This window comes from Heptranchias perlo, chromosome 4, assembly GCF_035084215.1.
Source record: "Heptranchias perlo isolate sHepPer1 chromosome 4, sHepPer1.hap1, whole genome shotgun sequence".
Taxonomy (NCBI): Eukaryota; Metazoa; Chordata; class Chondrichthyes; order Hexanchiformes; family Hexanchidae; genus Heptranchias; species Heptranchias perlo.
The window spans coordinates 111923008-111943738 of NC_090328.1; the positions used below are offsets into that span (position 1 = coordinate 111923008).

Here is a 20731-nt window from a genome sequence, read left to right on the forward strand (position 1 = left end):
CATACATTGCCCACTTCTACTTTATACAGTACATACCCTAGCAACTATAAAAGGCGATATGCAAAAGAAACATGTTTTTAAGAGTGGAATCTATCTTTCAGTCTTGATAAGGTTATGATATTGCATACTTTGTGCAAATAGAAAAATAACTAAGTTTCAACTACTTTTAAAAACCATCTTGACTTATCATTTGTCAACTAAAGTATAACACATACTGTGCACCAATTTTGAAGCAGAATGTCTATGCCTATATTGTACATATACAATCTGTGCACACAAGCGCTACCCATATTGGAGAAAAATGGAATTCAATAGCATTTAGTTTCACATTTTTAAAAGTATTTGTTTTTCTTAGAAGTGGCCTTAAGATCAACTGTGGAAATGCTTTGTAAAAAAATTCTACCACCATCAAATTTGGTTCACCGAGCTTATATCAGACGCAGTTACAGAAACATGCATACTGCAGCAGATAAGTTGTTTCACCTATGAGCTCTTGAGGCATTAGTAAACGGAGCAGGTGGCTGACAGGAGGTCCCAGCACTACACAGCTAGACATCAGCAAAATATGGTCAGAAACTATAATCAATTAGAGCTCCCAGATATTCATGAAGTTCAATTTCCTGATAGCCAGTATTCTGCTTAACATAAAATAACTCAGAGGAAGCACACAATTTATGGGACTAATGGCCACCTCCCTACCCCACACAGAAGCACATGGTGCGCCAGGCAGGTGAAAGCAGGCAACACCAGCAAGGCACCACAGACCCAATGTGGCTGATTCACATCGTACATGGCCTTCAATGCAAAGCCGAAGGAGGTCTAGGATTACTAGTATCCCAACAGGCAGTCAGTGAAATCCTGCAGCCAGCCAGGACACAGGCTCTTTCCACAAGAGAATCACTTAAAAAGAAGTTGCAGTTTAGATATTAGGTGCCACCTGCAATCCACCAGCACAAAGGAGCACTGAGACAGAACATGTCAATGCGATTCAGAGAATGGGGCAATGGCCTTAGTTTTGGATTGCTCTAAGAGCTAGCACAGACACAATGGCCTACTTCTTGTTGTAAACTTCTATAGTCCTACACACCACTCAATTTACTGAAATAAGATTAAGCACTTGATTTGTACATTATTCTGGCTTCTTGTTTCTTTGATGTGACTTGCCTGAAGTAGATCAGGAGAAATTTTCCAATATGGTTTCTATTCTGCTAGAGAATGACTCGTGTCAAGAACACCTGCTACATAGCTTAGGCACTGTGCAAATATAGTAACTTAAAGCAATGGTGGCATTGCAAGAGCCTGCTGGAATATGATTCTGCAGGCACATGCAAAAGAAATGTTCCAACATTGTCACTGCTCCTGCCTTAAACCCCTAGCTAACCCATACTACAAGGCTCACACTGTACCACATACAACACTAGAAATATAACAAGATCATATATAACAATGTACTGCAACCAAAGCAATGTACTGCTTCCTCCTTCGTCATTTTCACATCGTTCACCTGACGAAGGAGGAAGCCTCCGAAAGCTTGTGAATTTAAAATAAAATTGCTGGACTATAACTTGGTGTTGTAAAATTGTTTACAATTGTCAACCCCAGTCCATCACCGGCATCTCCACATCATGACAACCAAAGAAAAACACCTTTGATATAGTATCAATAAATGAAAGATTAAACCATAATACAGCATGTCTTCCAAAAGTGCAATCTGAATTCCAAGAGATATTTTGCAAGTGATTAACAGATGAACATGTTTAAAATGCAATTTCGTGCCATAGTTCAATTTAAATTCTAATTTCATGCCCATTTCCAGTTACAGACTTGTTAATGGCACCACTAGAGGGCACTAGAGTATTTATAGAATAGACATGAATGGGTTGCCAGTCTAAATAAATGCTAAAAGTGCCCCTATATGTAAATATTTGCCATAGATGGAAACATATCATGCAGCATACAAAAACCTTAATGCTACAGATACATATAGAAAATGCAATATTATTATTACTCAATCCTGTAAGACTATACAAGCACATGGAAAAACTAATAAAAGACTCCCACATTAAAAATTCTATAAACACATGAAAATCCCATATACTATGAACAAAAAATTACCATAATGACACAGCATGTTAGCATGGAGAGATTCTTTCACTTTCCTTACAATCTGCTCAGTCTCTCTATTCTGCTTCTGAGTGAGCTCTATCCTCTGTATTCCTACTGCATTGAATCTGATTGTCTTGCTGCTCCTGAGTATTACTTGTTCTAGTCTAGAATCACAGAGTTGTCGAATTTTACAGCACAGAAAGAGGCCATTCACCTCATTGTGCCTATACCAGATTTCTGAAGAACTTAGTTCTCATTCTCCCCTTTTGAACAGAGGCCATTTACCAGTCCTCTGGCACAACTTCCACACCTAAGGCAGTTTGAAATATTGCGGTCTGAGCCGCTGCTGTTTGTTCTCTAACTTTGCTTAGCATTCTAGGAACGATGGCATTAGGCCTTTTCCACTTTGAGTTCCACCAGTTTTGTTCAGTAGTATTTCCCTACCTACAGTTATCTAATTGCTCCACCTCACATTCCCACTAACACTCTCTTCTGTGAAAAGAGAGAACATGGGGGTGATTTTAAACCCCAAGAACGGGTGGATTGGGGGTGGGTGGGAGTTGAAAATAGTTGTTTTTTTGGGTCGCAACCACAACCCGGCTTTATTTCCAGGTTTAACATCAATGCGTAAAAGTACAGGTTTCTCACTGAGAATGCAAAGTCCGAAAATTTTGCAGTTGCTACCCAAAAAAACCCAACTATTTCTTGCTCTCTCTCTGCTATTCCTTCAACCTGCATAAGATTTCCTTTTTCATTTTTAAATGGTCTACCACATCTTTAACGTATTTATAAAATCCTTTACTATTTCCCTTTATGTTCCCTGCCAGTCTTTCTTCATTTCTCATCTTAGCTGTTCCAATTTTTAAAAAAAATTCTCTTTATTTTCTATATTCAGCTTGATTTTTGTTGTTATTCTTAGTCATAGATTTGTCACAGGCTTCTTCTTTAAGTCTCATTTTAACTTTAATTTCTCTACTCTTCCAAGGAATTAGAGTTTTCTGCAGCACCATTTCTGTTTTGAGAAATGTCCACTCCACCTTAATAACTACCTGTTTGAACATTTACCATTATTTCTGCTTTGCAGTTAATCTGAACAAGTTCTCTGTATCTCATTGAATTTGTCTTTTCTCAGCTAGGTAGTAAGATTTGACTGATCCCTGTTCTTTTTAATTCTTACATCAAAACTAATTATCGTGCTAATTATTTCCTTAATGCTCTTGTCCCCTTGCATCGCTTACTTGTCCCACTCAGACCCAGTACGGCCTCTTTCTTCCATAATCTTGAGCTCATCCAAAACTCTGCTGCCTGTATCCTAACTCGCACCAAGTCCCGTTCACCCATCACCCCATGCTCACTGTCCGACATTGGCATGCCTTGGGAATGCCTTGATTTTAAAATTTTCATCCTTGTTTTCAAATTCTTCCATGGCCTCGCTCCTCCCCATCTCTAACCTCCTCTAGCCCTACAACCCTCCGAGATCTCTGCGCTCCTCCGATTCTGACCTCTTGCGCATCCCGATTTTAATTGCTCCATCATTGGTGGCCGTGCCTTCAGCTGCCTAGGCCCTAAGTTCTGGAATTCCCTCCCTAAAACTCTCCTCTAAGATGCTCCTTAAAACCTACCTCTTTGACCAAGCTTTGGGTCACCTATCATGTGGCTCGGTGTCAAATTTTGTTTGATAATCGCTCAAAGCGCCTTGGGGACGTTTTACTACGATAAAGGCGCTATATAAATGCAAGTTGTTATTGTATTAAACACTGATCTAGAATGCTGAAGGAAACATATCTTTTAGGATTTGACTATAGAGCAGGTTTGTTGGAACCACAGGAAAAAAAATAGAAGTACAATGTGGGAATATCCTCTCTTCATCAGTCACATTACAGCCTTGGAACTCTGTCCATTGTATCTTTATATAATCCTGAAAATAAACTTATCTGGTACAGGAAAGTGTTCTAACTGGCAGCTCTGCTTGGAAATGATAACATTCACTCCCCAGCATGCGGTCTGGCTGGAGTGAAAGACAATGGCATTGTGATCATTCGGGTCTGGAGACAGGCAATTTCACCCCTGACAGTCAACTGAATGACCAGTTTATTTATCTAGTGAAAAATTCATCCCCAGCAATAAATATTTTTTAACACATATTTCAAAACATTTTAAAAAAAATGTTGATTTAATAAGGCATTAACTTTAGAGGCAATGAAGTTTAGTCTCCAATGAATAGATTGTGACTGTGGATGGGTTTCAGTTAGTTGGCTGGCGGAGTGATTCTGCCCCCTGGCCCCACCTGACAGTCCCACCCCCTGGCCCTGACTGTCCCATTTTGAAAGGTGCGCCTCGTTAGCGTAGGGCTGGCGGGATGCGGAAAGAAAGTGGGCGCCCTGGGACTGCCTGCCAGCTCCTGCCACTGTAATACTGGGCAACCTCAAGTAGGGGGTCTGTTCTTGGGTGGGTGGGTGGTGGGGGGGGGGGGGAAAGAATGCAATGCGACAGCAGCCCAGGTTGTTTTTGTGGCGTTCTGAAGCATTTCTACTCCTCCAGGTCCCACAAAAATAAATGAAAAAACTTACCTGATGGGCTTCTCGAGCTAATACCATGTGGAGTGTCCCTGGCCCACACTCTGCCCAGCACTGTCCTAAAATAGCAATCGGGGCTCTACGAACACAGTACGATCCCGGATTGCACAATAAATTATTAACTGGGATACAAACAGTGTGAATGGTATAGAGGGCGCAGAATTCTTAAATTACAAACAGGAGAATTTTTTTAGCCAGTATATAGCAAGCCCAATGGGGGGGGCGGGGGGGGGCAGAAAAGAGGGGTCAGTTCTGGATTTAGTTCTCGGAAATGAAGAGGGGCAGTGGAAGAAGTAGCAGTGGGAGAGCATTTTGGTGGTAGTGATCATAATACAGTTCGTTTTAGCATAAGTTATGGAAAAGGACAAAGATAGAGCAGGAGTTAAAGTTTTCAATTGGGGAAAGGCCAATTTTACTAAACTGAGAAGTGATTTAGCAGAAGTAAACTGGAAACAGCCACTTGAAGGTAAATAAGTGTCAGAGCAGAATAAGTCACATTCAAAGGGGTGATTCAATGGGTTCAGGGTAAACATATTCCCACAAAGAAAAAGGGAGGGGCTGCCAAATCTAGAGCCCCCTGGATGTCAAGAAACATTCAGGGTAAGATAAGGCAGAAAAAGAAAGCCTATGATAGACACTGGGAACTCAAAACTACAGAAAGCTTGGAGTATACAAAGTGCAGGGTACTAAAGGAAGTGGCCCTGGAAATAGTGGATGCAATGGTGATCATCTTCCAAAATTCTATAGACTCGAACAGTTCCTACAGATTGTAGGGTGGTAAATGTAACCCCACTATTTAAAAAAGGAGGGAGAGAAAAAACAGGGAATTACGGACCAGTTAGCCCAACATCAGTAGTGGGGAAAATGCTAGAGTCTATTATAAAAGATGTGATAACAGAACACTTGGAAGGCATTAATGTAGCTGGCCTGAAGGGCCGAATGGCCGACTCTTGCTCCTATTTTCTATGTTTCTATGAAGTTAAAAAGGAAATTAGGAAAGCAGAGAGGGCATGAAAAAATATTAGCAGGTTAAAATCAAAGAAAACCCAAAGATGTTTTATGAATACATTAAGAGCAAGAGGATAACTAAGAGTGACGAACCGGATTCTTTCCCCTCAGTCTGGTTCAGCAAGAACTGATTCGAGTACACCGTAAAGTTCAAACAACTTTAATAGCAGATCTTAGTCTGTAGCTTCAATTCAGATTCCTGAGAGAATCCGAACGATTCTAACAGAATAAGGAGAGACAAAGACAAAGACAAAAACTCATACCTTTATACAAATCCATAGAGGTTGGAACATCATTAACACAAAAGTCAACACCAATCATAAGCCGGGCACAGGCTGCCATGCGGGGTTACATTATTTCCGGCCAATCATAGACAATCCATGTGCTGACCATGTTGCTATTAGACATCAAAGGGGTTACTTCCTCACTTTCCAACTTGGAAGGTTCTTCCCTGTTCCTTCTATTCCTTATCTCCCAACCTGGAATGTCTTTCAACTTTGGCTAAGCTCGTTCCCTATATTGATCTGCCATAAACATGGAGACATTCAGACCAGTCCTTGACTCACATCAAAGACCTATCATTGATAAGACAATGCAGGCCTGCTGACTAAGCAACCATATGGCCCAGCAGGAGGGCCAGGCCACTTGTATCAATCTCAGTTACTAACTAATTAACCCTTTCTAACCATTTTGCATTCTGCTTCTTTGCCACATAGGCATTTTAATATTTTACTAAAAAACTGACCACGTAGGGATTCTCAAGAGTAGGGCCTATTAGAGATCAAAAAGGTAAACTATGTGTGGAGGCAGAAGATGTGGTTATGGTTCTTAATGAATACTTTGCATCTGTCTTCACGAAGGAGAGGGATGATGTAGGGATTGAAGTTAAGGAGGAGGAGTGTGAAATATTGGATGTGATAAACAGTGAGAGGGGAAGTATTAAGGGGATTAACATCTTTGAAAGTCGATAAATCACCAGGGCCGGATGAAATGTATCCCAGGCTGTTAAAAGAAGCCAAGGAGGAAATAGCGGAGGCTTTAACAATCATTTTCCAAACTTCACTGGATACAGTCAAAATGCCGGAGGATTGGAGGACTGCTAACGTTGTACCGTTGTTTAAAAAGGAGCAAAGGATAGACAGAATAATTATAGGCCAGTCAGCCTAACCTCGGTGGTGGGCAAATTATTGGAATCAATTCTGAAGGACAGGATAAACTGCCACTTAGAAAGGCACGGACTGATCAAGGACAGTCAGCACAGATTTGTTCAGGAGAGGTTGTGTCTGACTAACTTTATTGAATTTTTTGAGGCGGTGACAAGGAGGATTAATGAGGGTAGTGTAATTGATGTAGTCTACATGGATTTTAGCAAGGCTTTTGACCAGGTCCCACATGGGCAGATTGGTCAAAAAAGTAAAGGCCCAAGGGAATGTGTCAAATTGGATCCAAAATTGGCTCAGTGGCAGGAAGCAAGGGGTAAAGGTCGACGGGTGTTTTTGCAACTGGAAGGCTGTTTCCAGCGGGATGCCGCAGAGCTCGGTATTAGATCCTTTACTTTTTGTGGTATACATTAATGATTTGGACTTAAACGTAGGGGGCATGATTAAGAAATTTGCGGATGACACAAAGATAGGCCGTGAGGTTGATAGTGAGGAGGAAAGCTGTGGACTGCAGGAAGATATCAATGGACTGGTCAGATGGGCAGAAAAGCAGCAAATGGAGTTCAATCTGGAGGTAATGCATTTGGGGAGAGCAAAAAAGACTAGGGAATACACAATAAATGGGAGGATACTGAGAGATGTAGAGGAAGTGGGGGACCATGGAATGCATGTCCACAGATTCTTGAAGGTAGCAGGACAGGTAGATAAGGTGGTTAAGAAGGCATATGGAATGCTTTCCTTTATTAGCCGAGGCATAGAATATAACATCCATGCTTTTATGCTGGAACTGTATAAAACACTAGTTAGGCCACAGCTTGAGTACTGCGCATAGTTCTGGTCACCACATTACAGGAAGGATGTAATTGCACTAGAGAGGGTACAGAGGAGATTTATGTGGACGTTGCCAGGACTGGAGAATTTTAGCTATGATGACAGATTGGATAGGCTGGGGTTGTTTTCCTTGGAACAGAGGAGGCTGAGGGGTGATTTGATTGAGGGGTACAAAATTATGAGGGGCCTAGATAGAGTGGATAGGAAGGATCTATTTCCCTTAGCAGAGGAGTCAATGACCAGGGGGCATAGATTTAAAGTGATTGGTAGAAGGATTAGAGTGGAAAAGAAGAACATTTTTTTCATCCAGAGGGTGATGGGGGTCTGGAACTCACTGCCTGAGAGGGTGGTAGAGGCAGAAACCCTCAGCTCATTTAAAAAATACCTGGATGTGCACCTGAAGAGCCGTGACCTGCAGGGCTGGGCTTGTTTCTCAGCCGGCGCAGACACGATGGGCCAAATGGCCTCCTTCTGTGCCGTAAATTTTCTATGATTCTATGAATAAATGGGTCTCCCATCTGCCTCAGGTGGGCACTCCAGCTATCTAGCTGATAGGGATAGCCAGACTATAAGTGGCAATGGGGCAGTGATACATTCCCACCATTTTCAGACTGTTACCATTCTGCTTCTGCCCAGGGAGAAACTTCAAAAATCTCCCGATGAGTTTTATTTTATATTAATTTGCAAACATGTTTTGAGCCATGTATGACTACCATTAAAAGTGATGAAATATGGCTTTGTTACAGTCGTATTAAAATGATTAATGATCTGCATGTGTGCTGTTTGCTAGGCAGTAGACTTCCTTTTACAGGTGAGTTAGTCACATTATGAACAGGATCTAGATATGTTACTGCCTCTAGCCTGGGACCACCCAGCCAACCAAATCTAACCACAATGTTAGATTTCTTCCAAGAGCATCAGATCCTAAGCAACAGCCGACAGCCAAAGGGCTTAAGTTGAATCTGGTATTAGATCCAACAGCAAGAGTTTCCTTTGAAAATAATACGTTAGTGATAATTATCACTGAAGTAAAGCAGAACAAACCAAGGGAAATTATCTGTCTAGTGTCTGGCTTGGGAAGGGTGGAAATGAATGGCACCAATCCATTACTTTACCGTCTTTGCATTATCACTTTAAGAAAAGGTTTAAGGTTACATTCCAAATATTAAAGATCAAAGAATTAATAAAAGAACTAAAATCATACACCAAGTGGTTTTGAACAGTATTTATGCAAACAAACAATCAAAAAGACTGTCGTGATCCCATTCATTCCGATCCAGTGTCAAATGATGCACAAGTGCCAGGCAATGACCACCTCCCCTTGACATTCAATGGCATTACCATTGCCAAATCGCCCATCAACATCCTGGGGGTCACCATTGACCAGAAACTCAACTGGACCAGCCACAGAAATGCCATGGCTACAAGAGCAGGTCAGAGGCTGGGTATTCTGCGGCGAGTGACTCACCTCCTGACTCCCCAAAGCCTTTCCACCATCTACAAGGCACAAGTCAGGAGTGTGTTGGAACACTCTCCACTTGCCTGGATGAGTGCATCTGCAACAACACTCAAGAAGCTCGACACCATCCAGGACAAAGCCCGCTTGATCAGCAGCTCATCCACCACCTTAAACACCCACTCCCTCCACCACCGGCACACTGTGTACCATCTAAAGGATGCACTGCAGCAAATCGCCAAGGCTTCTTCGACAGCACTTCCCAAACCAGTGTCCTCTACCACCTAGAAGGACAAGAGCAGCAGACAAGGGAACACCATCCTGACTTGGAAATATATCGCCGTTTCTTCATCATTGCTGGGTCAAAATCCTGGAACTCCCTACCTAACAGCACGGTGGGAGAACCTTCATCACATGGACGGCAGCGGTTCAAGGAGGCGGCTCACCACCACCTTCTCAAGGGCAACTTGGGATGGGCTATAAATGCTGGTCTTGCCAGTGACTCCCACATCCTGAAGAAAGGTTAAAAAATGACATCCAGCAAGTGACTATTAAGATTGCAAGCTGATCATGGAGGTTCATGGTAAAGCAACCAAAGCAGGTCTGGACTTGGGCTTGTGGGGATTGGGAAAGGGGAGTTTGGGGCTTGAAGAAGGCGAGACACTGCACTTCAAAAGTAAATCATTGCATGTGAAGTGCTTTGAGCTGCTTCTGAGAGATTGATAAGGTGATATATAAATGTAAGTTTGTTAGAGCAATTGGAATATGGGTAATCTTTTTTTAAATGTTAATAGTTATATGTGTATTATGTTAGAAATGTATTTTGGGGTATACAGTGGGTTAAGTGTGGAACTATCATACCAGCTGAACCTTGCAGTTACTTTTTGCTGGAAAGTGGATGAATCGAATGTTTTGATAGACTGTGATTGTGGAGAGATTTTGAATGATATGATTGGTGAACAAGGTACAAACTAAACAAAATAACCATTTTAGAAAAAGGAGAAAAGTACAGAAGGAAACTGACCGCCTGATGGTCACAGTGCAGTAAATGATGATAGACACAAGAAATTTTAAGATAGATATTCTCTTCAGAGAATTTTTAAATTAAACTTTTATTTTAACAATTTTACAAACATTTCAGGATTTCTTGCCCTTTTATGGGAGTGTTCTGCAGTCTCTGGGTAGTACGACATGGCACTCACAGGATATATTATAACAACCTTCCCAACCAACGCCGTCCCCCACTCCACAAGCGGAATGTTTGGAATTTAAAGGGATTGTCTCTGAGCTATTGGGAGTTTTTGTGGACTTGTACAGTCCCTGGAAGAGTTAGGATTGGCCTATGGATCATAAATAAAGTGCAGCCCATTGGGATGAATGCCAGAGTTATAGTCTGAGGTTATCTGAATGTATATTCTTAAATCATCCACTATTGGGGTAAAATGCCTGTTTGAGCAGGTAATAGCGAGCTACCTTGTGTCTCACAACAGAACCGTTATTTTATATTTAGCTCAAACTTGTTTCACTGAAATTAAACCAATGCGTGTTTGGCGTGGAAGTGAAGTCATTGCACAAAAATATCATCATCCAATAGATCACCTTAGCAAACCTGTCAAGTTCCAGGAGTTTCCAGTAAAGTGGCCAAGACATAAACTTCAAGTCTGAATGACGGAAAACAAAAAAGGTAAAAATACTGTGTTAACAGATAGACAAATGTACGTAGATTTATGTAAAGTAAATAAAGTTAACAAGTGGTGTGCAGATCCTTCTACTTTCTGTCTTCTCTTTTTGGTGAATTTTATGCCCAGTAAAGTCTGGGATCTTAGTATTAGTGAATGGAACTTTCTCCCATTTTGGACAGTCAGCGTATTCAACATGGATACAGAATAAGGCATCCTCAATCTGTTCCTTCCTCAAAAGCACTCTTACTGCACAAGAATTACCATTTTCATTTCCCACTTTGTGGCCTCTCTGCACTAGATTGTAAATTTAGATTAAAAAAAAATTTGTTCATAGGATGTGGGCGTCACTGGCCCTTGAGAAGGTGGTGGTGAGCCGCCTTCTTGAGCCGTTGCAGTCCGTGTGGTGAATGTTCTCCCACAGTGCTGTTAGGTAGGGAGTTCCAGGATTTTGACCCAGCAACGATGAAGGAACAGCGATATATTTCTAAGTTGGGATGGTGTGTGACTTGGAGGGAAACGTGCAGGTGGTGTTGTTCTCATGTGCCTGCTGCTGCCCTTGTCCTTCTAGGTGGTAGAGTTCGCAGGTTTGGGAAGTGCTGTCGAAGAAGCCTTGGCAAGTTGCTGCAGTGCATCCTGTGGATGGTACACATTGCAGCCACAGTGCGCTGGTGGTGAAGGGAGTGAATGTTTCGGGTGGTGGATGGGGTGCCAATCAAGAGGGCTGCTTTGTCCTGGATGGTGTCGAGCTTCCTGTGTGTTCTTGGAGCTGCACTCATCCAGGCAAGTGGAGAGTATTCCATCACACTCCTGACTTAAGCCTTCCAGGTGGTGGAAAGGCTTTGGGGAATCAGGAGCCGAGTTACTCGCCGCAGAATCCCCAGCCTCTGACCTGCTCTTGTAACCACAGTATATATGTGGCTGGTCCAGTTAAGTTTCTGATCAATGGTGATCCCAAGGATGTTGATGGTGCGGGATTCGGCGATGGTAATGCCATTGAATGTCAAGGGATGGTGGTTAGACTCTCTCTTGTTGGAGATGGTCATTGCCTGGCACGAATGTTACTTGCCACTTATCAGCCCAAACCTGGATGATGTCCAGGTCTTGCTGCAGCGGGCACGGACTGCTTCATTATCTGAAGGGGTTGCGAATGGAACTGAACACTGTGCAATCATCAGTGAACATCCCCATTTCTAACCTTATGATGGAGAGAAGGTCATTGAGGAAGCAACTGAAGATGGTTGGGCCTAGGACACTGCCCTGAGGAACTCCTGCAGCAATGTCCTGGGGCTGAGATGATTGGCCTCCAACAACCACTACCATCTTCCTTTGTGCTGGGTATGACTCCAGCCACTGGAGAGTTTTCCACGATTCCCATTTACTTCAATTTTACTAGGGCTCCTTGATGCCACAGTCAGTCAAATGCTGCCTTGATGTCAGGGGCAGTCACTCTCACTCTCTTGAATTTCAGCTCTTTTGTCCATGTTTGGACCAAGGCTGTAATGAGGTCTGGAGCTGAGTGGTCCTGGCAGAACCCAAACTGAGCATCGGTGAGCAGGTTATTGGTGAGTAAGTGTCGCTTGATAGCACTGTCGACGACACCTTCCATCACTTCGCTGAAGATTGAGAGTGGACCGATGGGGCGGTAATTGGCCGGGTTGGATTTATCCTGTTTTGTGTACAGGACATACCTGGGCAATTTTCCACATTGGTTGGGTAGATGCCAGTGTTGTAGCTGTACTGGAACTGTGGCTAGAGGCACGGCTAGTTCTGGAGCACAAGTCTTCAGCACTATAGCTGGGATGTTGCGGGGCCCATAACCTTTGTTGCATCCAGTGCACTTAGCTGTTTTTTGATATCACCTGGAGTGAATCAAATTGGCTGAAGACTGGTTTCTGTGATGGTGGGGATATCGGGAGGAGGCTGAGATGGATCATCCACTTGGCACGTCTGGCTGAAGATGGTCGCAAACGCTTCAGTCTGGTCATTTGCATTTATGTGCTGGACTCTGCCATCATTGAGGATGGAGATGTTGATAGAACTTCCTGCTCCCGTTAGTTGTTCAATTGTCCACCACCATTCACGACTGGATGTGGCAGGACTGCAGAGCTTGGATCTGATCGGTTGGTTGTGGAATTGCCTAGCTCCGTCTATAGCATTTTGCTTCCTCTGTTTAGCATGCATGTAATCCTGTGTTGTAGCTTCACCAGGTTGGCATCTCATTTTTAAGTATGCCTGGAGCTGCTCCTGGCATGCTCTTCTACACTCCTCATTGAACCAGGGTTGATCCGCTGGCTTGTTGGTAATGGTAGAATGAGGAATATACCGGACCATGAGGTTACAGATTGTGCTGGAATACAATTCTGCTGCTGATGGCCCACAGCGCCTCATGGATGCCCAGTTTTGAGCTGCTAGATCTGTTCTGAATCTAACCCATTTAGCACAGTGGTAGTGCCACACAGTGTGAAGATGGAACCTCATCTCCACAAGGACTGTGCGGTGGTCACTCCTACCAATATTGTCATGGTCAAGTAGGTTTTTCCCCTCGTGTTGGTTCGCTCACTACCTGCTGCAGGCCTATTCTGGCAGCTATATCCTTCAGGACTCGGCCAGCTCGGTCAGTAGTGGTGCTACCAACCCACTCTTAGTGATGGACATCGAAGTCCCCCACCCAGAGTACATTCTGTGCCCTTGCTACCCTCAATGCTTCCTCCAAGTGGTGCTCAACATGGAGGAGGACTGATTCATTAGCTAAGGGAGGGCAGTAGGTGGTAATCAGCAGAAGGTTTCCTTGCCTATGTTTGACCTGATGCCATGAGATTTCATGGGGTCTGGAGTCAATGTTGAGGACTCCTAGGGTCACTCCCTCCTGACTGTATATCACTATACCATCACCTCTGGTCAGTCTGTCCTGCTGGTGGGACAGGACATACCCAGGGATGGTAATGGAAGAGTCTGGGACATTGGCTGAAAGGTATAATTCTGTGAGTATGGCTATGTCAGGCTGTTGCTTGACTAGTCTGTGGGATAGCTCTCCCAATTTTGTCACAAGTCCCCAGATGTTAGTGAGGAGGTATCTTTGCAGGGTCGACTGGGCTTGGTTGGCCTTTGTCGTGTCCGGTGCCTTGTGGACCGATGCCAGGTGGTCCGTCGGGTTTTATTCTTATGACTTTCTGTAGCAAGATTGTACAACTGAGTGGCTTGCTAGCCCATTTCAGAGGGCAATTAAGAATCAACTACATTGCTGTGGGTCTGGAGTCACATAAGCCAGACCAGGTAAGGACAGCAAGTTTCCTTCCCTAAAAAGGACATTAGTGAACCAGGTGGGTTTTTATGACAATCCGGTAGTTTCATGGCCACCATTACTGATACTAGTTCTTTTTTAAATTCCTGATTTTATGTAATTAATTGAATTTAAATTCCCCAGCTGACGTGGCGGGATTTGAACTCATGACTCTGGATTATTCATCCAGGCCTCTGGATTACTAGTCCATTAACATAACCACAATGCTACCATACCCAATTTAGTGCCAAATTAGGGGCAGTTTTCCACTGTGTACCCTTACCATCTAGGAACTGAACTAAGATTGCCAAAGGCACACCTATTTTGTCACTTGCACTGCATTCTGTATTGATGCCCACGAGACAGAAATAGGGAAACGTACTCCTAACAGCAATATCATATCAGATAATGAATTTTCTAACAAATTGAGAAACTCAGATACTGTCATAAACAGACCTCCTTTCACGCACCCTGAATATGGATCACCACCGAAGGTGCCTATTTTGCCAACTTTCTATTATAAGTTCCTCCAAGTCACACTCACATGGTGGTACGGAGGACAGGTGTGACGGCAGAGTCCAGTACCATCATCAGTAACCATATCCGGGAAGGATTTGACACAACACAGCACTATCTGGAGTGGGTGATGGCACCATGAACATCTGCATCAGTCCCCTCCAGGCCACTCAATGCAGCCCAGTGTGGATGCTTTGACCACTGTCCTTCAGTTCTTGGGGGACCATTTGGAGAGATGATGGATAGAAGCTGAGAGCTTCAGGCTAACATCTCTCAGGGCTTAATTGATACCATCAGGTCTGCCTCCCATCGATCAGAACCCAGCACAAGTGGCATAACTAGAATCTGTTTTCTCTCCTGGTGAAAGCATGTGATCTTTCTAGCCAACCCCTTCAGATTCTTACCCATCTAGGTGTCAGAATACAAGACCAGGCTGTTCATACAGATGCAGTGGTCAGAACCCTGCTGATGAGTCCTCCTGAGAATCCCTACGTGGTCAGTTTTCGGTAAAATATTAAGATGCCTATGTGGCAAAGAAGCAGAATGCAAAATGGTTAGAAAGGGTTAATTAGTTAGTAACTGAGATTGGTACAGGTGGCCTGGCCTCCTGCTGGGCCATATGTTTGCGTAGTCAGCAGGGTTGCATGGTCTTAGCAATGTAGAGTCTTTGATGTGATTCAAGGACTGGTCTGAATGTCTCCATGTTTATGGCAGATCAATATAGGTAACGAGCTTAGCCAAAGTTGAAAGACATTCCAGGTTGGGAGATAAGGAACAGAAGGGACAGGGAAGAACATTCCAAGTTGGAAAGTGAGGAAGTATCCCCTTTGATGTCTAACAGCAGCATGATCAGCACATGGACGATTTATGATTGGCCAGAAATAATGTAACCTCGCATGGCAACCTATGCCCGGCTTATGATTGGTGTTGACCCTCGTTAAGTATGTTCCAACCCTATTGATTTGTATAAAAACGTGTGGATTTCTGTATGTTTCTTGTTCTTGCTCTGCCAGCATAGAGGGACTCTATCAGGAGTCCAAATCAATGCTGCAGACTAAGAACCCTGCTATTAAAGTTGTGCTGCACTTTAAAATGTATGCGACTTCAGTTTTTACTGAACCAGACTGAGGGGAAAGAATCCGGATCGTCACTCCCAGGACTCAAAAGCCCCAATACCTGCACCACCTTAATGCCAAGAAGCTCAGGATACCACAGCACAGCCAGGAACTACTTGCCTCCCTGGCCCTTCAGTATCACCTTAGCGCAGGATAGACTTCAGAACAGCATAGGGAGGAGCAAAGCACAGTGAAGAGAGGAGCACTTGCTGTAAATATGTGTGCACAGTAAAAACCACTTTGATATGAAGTTCTATGTTCTCAAGTGTGTTCTTTGTTTGTGTTTATGTTTGAGAACATGTTTGGAGGTCAAATTGCAACAGGAACCAGAGTTCCTTTTATGCCTCTTTAAATAGATCTTTTGAGATATCATTGAGGGAGCACCATGATCTGTAAACTCCCAGTTGATCATCTTCTCCTTTGGAATAGCATTATCTTGCATGTTTCTGTTATTTTCTCTTCCATCATCAGACATATATTTGAATGCCCATTGTGTTGGAAGCAAAACATTTCCCTGCCTGAAACTGCTGAAAGGCAGCTCAGAGTCCTCTCTTAGCTGCATAGCTGAAAAAAGATTTTTAAAATGGCTTCAGTAAAAGCTGATACTTCAGACAGTTTGTGGACATTTAAAGCCTGTGAACTCAACCATTTCCTGGTTTGACAATTCATGCAGGAAACTGACCCTTTTTTCTACAAGCTTTACATAAGTCTTTTAGTTGTAATTAGCTGTAAATAGCAGAACTGCACCAAATTTTCCCCTAAAAATTTCAGAACTAACAAGTTTGTCCCATTTTTACAATACTATTTAATCACCTTCCAGAAGGAATATCTTATTAAGCAACAAACCATGATCAGTATAGTGTACAGTGGAAATATACTTCTGCCAGAGAAAACCAAGGGGCAGAGAATGGATTCCTAGGGCACATTAAGATAATTTCTTGTAACACATACAAGAGTCATAAGAAAGCTCCACTGTTAAAACTTTAAAATACATAAAACATTTCCAGATAATTTTGTTTAATTGTCATTTGAAAGGATGTGTATTAATTTCAAGGCATTCTTACCATCAACTTGGCACTGGATTGTGATATTGGCTCTCAACATCGCTTTCACAACACTGCCCACATCCACACTGACAGATGTTGAATTAATGTTCACCAAATCATGTTTGGACACTCTAATTACTGGCTTCCCTATACAAAAGAAAACAGATGGTACAGTACATAACAGCTAAATATCCAGGAAACTTCAATTAATGAACCACTTTTTCCAAACAAAAAAAATTGAATTTAGTACAAGTATCTCATTTCTGTTGATATCATTTATATCAACAGTTGTAGTTGAAAGCTTTGTTTTACATCTTCCCTTGTGGCTCAATGGACCTGACAAGTGAAATCCTTGCCAATGAGTTTTTATGTCTGCAACAAGCTAATGCAGGCCCAGGACCCAGTGGTCAATTGGACATGCAGACTAGATCTTAAAACAATCAAGGTTTATTCATCCATGTGGGGCCTTTACTTGCAGCAACAAACAAAACACTGATCAAAATTACTTTACCACCTCTCTCTATATCTCACTCAGTTCCTTCTTTACCAAACTCCTCTCACCAACAGAAGCATTTCCCTGCCTTTTATTCTTACAGGGTGGGAGTCATTTCTAATAAAGGCAATTAAGGGCAACAATTTCTTAAAGCTATGCCACCATTTTTATAACTTCTGAACGTGATAGCCCTATCTTGGATACAGAGCTCTCAACATCCCATGGTTTACATATCCTCCCTCTCTCACGCTGTCACATATCCTCCCTCTGTCACATATCCTCCCTTTCTCCCTGTCACATATCCATCCTCTCTCACTCTGTCACACATCCTCCCTCTCTCACTCTGTCACATATCCTCCCTCTCTCACTCTGTCACATATCGATGCTAGAATCATAGAAGCATAGAAAATTAACGGCACAGAAGGAGGCCATTTGGACCATCGTGTCTGCGCCGGCTGAGAAATGAGCCACCCAGCCTAATCCCACTTTCCCGCATACGGTCCGTAGCCCTGCAGGTCACGGCTCTTCAGGTGCACATCCAGGTATTTTTTAAATGAGTTGAGGGTTTCTGCCTCTACCACCCTCTCAGGCAGTGAGTTTCAGACCCCTACCATCCTCTGGGTGAAAAAATCTTTCCTCATTTCCACTCTAATCCTTCTACCAATCACTTTAAATCTATGCCCCGTGGTAATTGACCCCTCCGCTAAGGGAAATAGGTCCTTCTTATCCACTCTATCTAGGCCCCTCATAATTTTGTACACCTCAATCAAATCACCCCTCAGCCTCCTCTGTTCCAAGGAAAACAACCCCAGCCTATCCAATTTGTCATCATAGCTAAAATTCTCCAGTCCTGGCAACATCCTCGTAAATTTCCTCTGCACCCTCTCTAGTGCAATTACATCCTTCCTGTAATGTGGTGACCAGAACTGTGCGCAGTACTCAAGCTCTGGCTTAACTAGTGTTTTATACAGTTCCAGCATAATTTCCCTGCTTTTATATTCTATGCCTCGGCTAATATAGGAAAGCATTCCATATGCCTTCTTAACCACCTTATCTACCTGTCCTGCTACCTTCAGGGATCTCTCACTCTGTCACATATCGATCCTCTCTCACTCTGTCACATATGCCCCCTGCCAGCAATGAGCCAGGGGCTCGAGCGATTTCTGTCCTAAGGCACAACATTCGGGAGAGGGATCCACATTCCCATGTGCCGACCCGGCTAGTTGCTCAATTATAAAGGCCTATGGTTGGAGGGACAAAAACCAATGTGTAACCCGGGCATTTTTTTCCTTATTTGCCCACATCCACTTAAAGGGGGCATGATCCGTTACCAGCCAGAAGGTTCTCCCTAATAAATAGTACCTTAATGTCTCCATCGCCCCTTCGATGTATCTTGTTGAGCTTCCATTTGCACAGGCAGTCTGTACCACTGCAAGTCCAAATTTACCTTGGCAAGAAGTTTCTTTAGAAATGTAGTAAGTAAAGTTGCGATCTTTTCGCCATCCAGATGGGGCAAGCATTCGGTTTTGTCGATATAATAGTTTATGATTCTGTCTGCATCACCATCAAATGAGCAGCTCTGTTCAACTGCTTTCAGGTCTAAGCCTCGGGGTGACTTCTGCTGAACCTTTACAAACTCTGCTCCAGCGGTAGTTGAGTTCACCACTTGAACCAACATTAAGCACCTTTAACAACATCTTCATCTCGAGGTAAGGCTCCAATTCCTGAAGCTTTAGTACACCAATACCATTTGCCCCAGTTGTCTTATTTCTTCTGGATGGTAAGGTGTCTGCTTAGTCAGGGCAATAAAAGTCCGAGGAAGTTTATGGTAATATCCTTCAACTGTTGCAGTCCCATACTGCTCCTTGTTATTCCAACAGCAGAACATATAATGCAATGGTGGGGTGCTTACAAAGCCATAGTCTTGGTAAGTTCCTCCTAAGGCACTCGCACTAACAGCCTGGGCAAGCTTTAGGCTGCTGGGGCATAGGTCTCTGCCTAGAAATACCCAAGCCACTTCCTGCAGGTTCACATACTCTTTCTTAACAACGTTTTCTGATGCAGGCTCCTCTACCTTAACAGTCTGCTCTACCTTTGAGCCACCATCATCCTCTTACTTGACACTCGCTCTCTTCACTCGATTCTTGCTGTCTGTGTCTGCCCCGCCCCTCAATTTGGTCCATCTGGCCCTCCTGCTGGCTTTACCCTTGCGCTTTGCTCCTCTTGCTCCACAGAAACCTTTCTCCACCCTTCTCTGGTTTTTACCCTTATCTGGACCCTGAGGAGCTCATTCTTTTTCCCTTTTGCTTGCTTTTTTCTCCTGGTTCTCCATCACTTTCACCGTGGGTTTGGATATTCTCAGGGACCTCCTTAAGCATCTTATTCCACTGGGCTGGGTATGCAATTTCTCTTCCATTTGCTCCACTTCCTGGGGCACTTCTTCCTCCAAAGTCTTTTCCGGCACCTGTTGCCTCAGGGATGCTCTTGTTCTCCTCGACAGCACCTTGTCTGTAAATTCCTCCACTCGTTTGGTGAAATTTGTCTGTTTTTTTTCAGGCATTGCCTTGTCAGAGAGCTTGGTGTCTGCAGAACTCTTCAAAGAACCCCCCTTCTCACATTTTCACACCGTTTCCTTGGTAGGCATCTAGGGCTCTGGGAGATCTTGGCCTGCAACTTTCTCCTTCGCTATTCAATTCTCGTTTACCTCAACTTTATTTCCGCTTGTGTGATTTTCCCATTAATGCTCGCTGGCCAATCCAAATCCATCTTGCTTGACTCGTTGGTGCCATTTTCCTCTTTAGTTGAGCGCATGGTCTCAGACTCTGGTTTCTTCTTGTTCTGCTCAGTCCTCTCTGGAGCAGAAAACACCATGTTTTCCTCTTCGATTATGTAATTGTCCATCTTGGGCCCTGTATCCATCTCGCTGTTCACCAACTGCTTTCCCTCCACCTTCTTTACTGCCTCACCCTCCACTTTCACCCTCATGATCTGATTTGATTCAGGTTGGAGTCCCTGAATCTTGTTAATCCACTCCCTTTGTTCCAATGTGGCCTGTATGAACGCTCAGCATTTCCTCCATGCTGATGGGTTTTGGCCTTTCTCAGAGAGCCAAGATCTGACACCATGCGTAACAAGCTGATGCAGGCCCAGGACCCAGTGGTCAGTTAGACGCACAGACTAGATCCTAAAACAAGTGAAGTTTATTCCCCCACATGGGGTCTTTACTTGAACAAGATAGTATTACTTTCCCCCCTTCTCTACATCCCTCTCAATTCCTTCTTCTCTAAACTCCTCTCACCAACTGAATAATTTCCCTGCTTTTAATTCTTACAGGCTGGGAGTCATTCCTGATTAAAGGCAATTAAGGTCAATGATTTCTTAAAGCTACACCACCTTTTATATAACTCATTAAAATGGTATCCCTAGCTCTCAAGATCCAATGGCTTATACATCACCCCTCTC

General features: G+C 43.4%; 1 protein-coding gene across 1 annotated transcript in view; it reads right to left on the reverse strand.

Moving 5' to 3' along the window:
* Positions 1–20731, reverse strand: part of LOC137320664 (ADAMTS-like protein 1) — a 613156-nt gene that overhangs the window by 81360 nt on the left and 511065 nt on the right. Inside the window, exon 22 of the mRNA XM_067982343.1 lies at positions 16795–16923. Coding sequence (XP_067838444.1) covers positions 16795–16923 — 129 coding nt within the window. The remainder of the gene's footprint in view (positions 1–16794; positions 16924–20731) is intronic.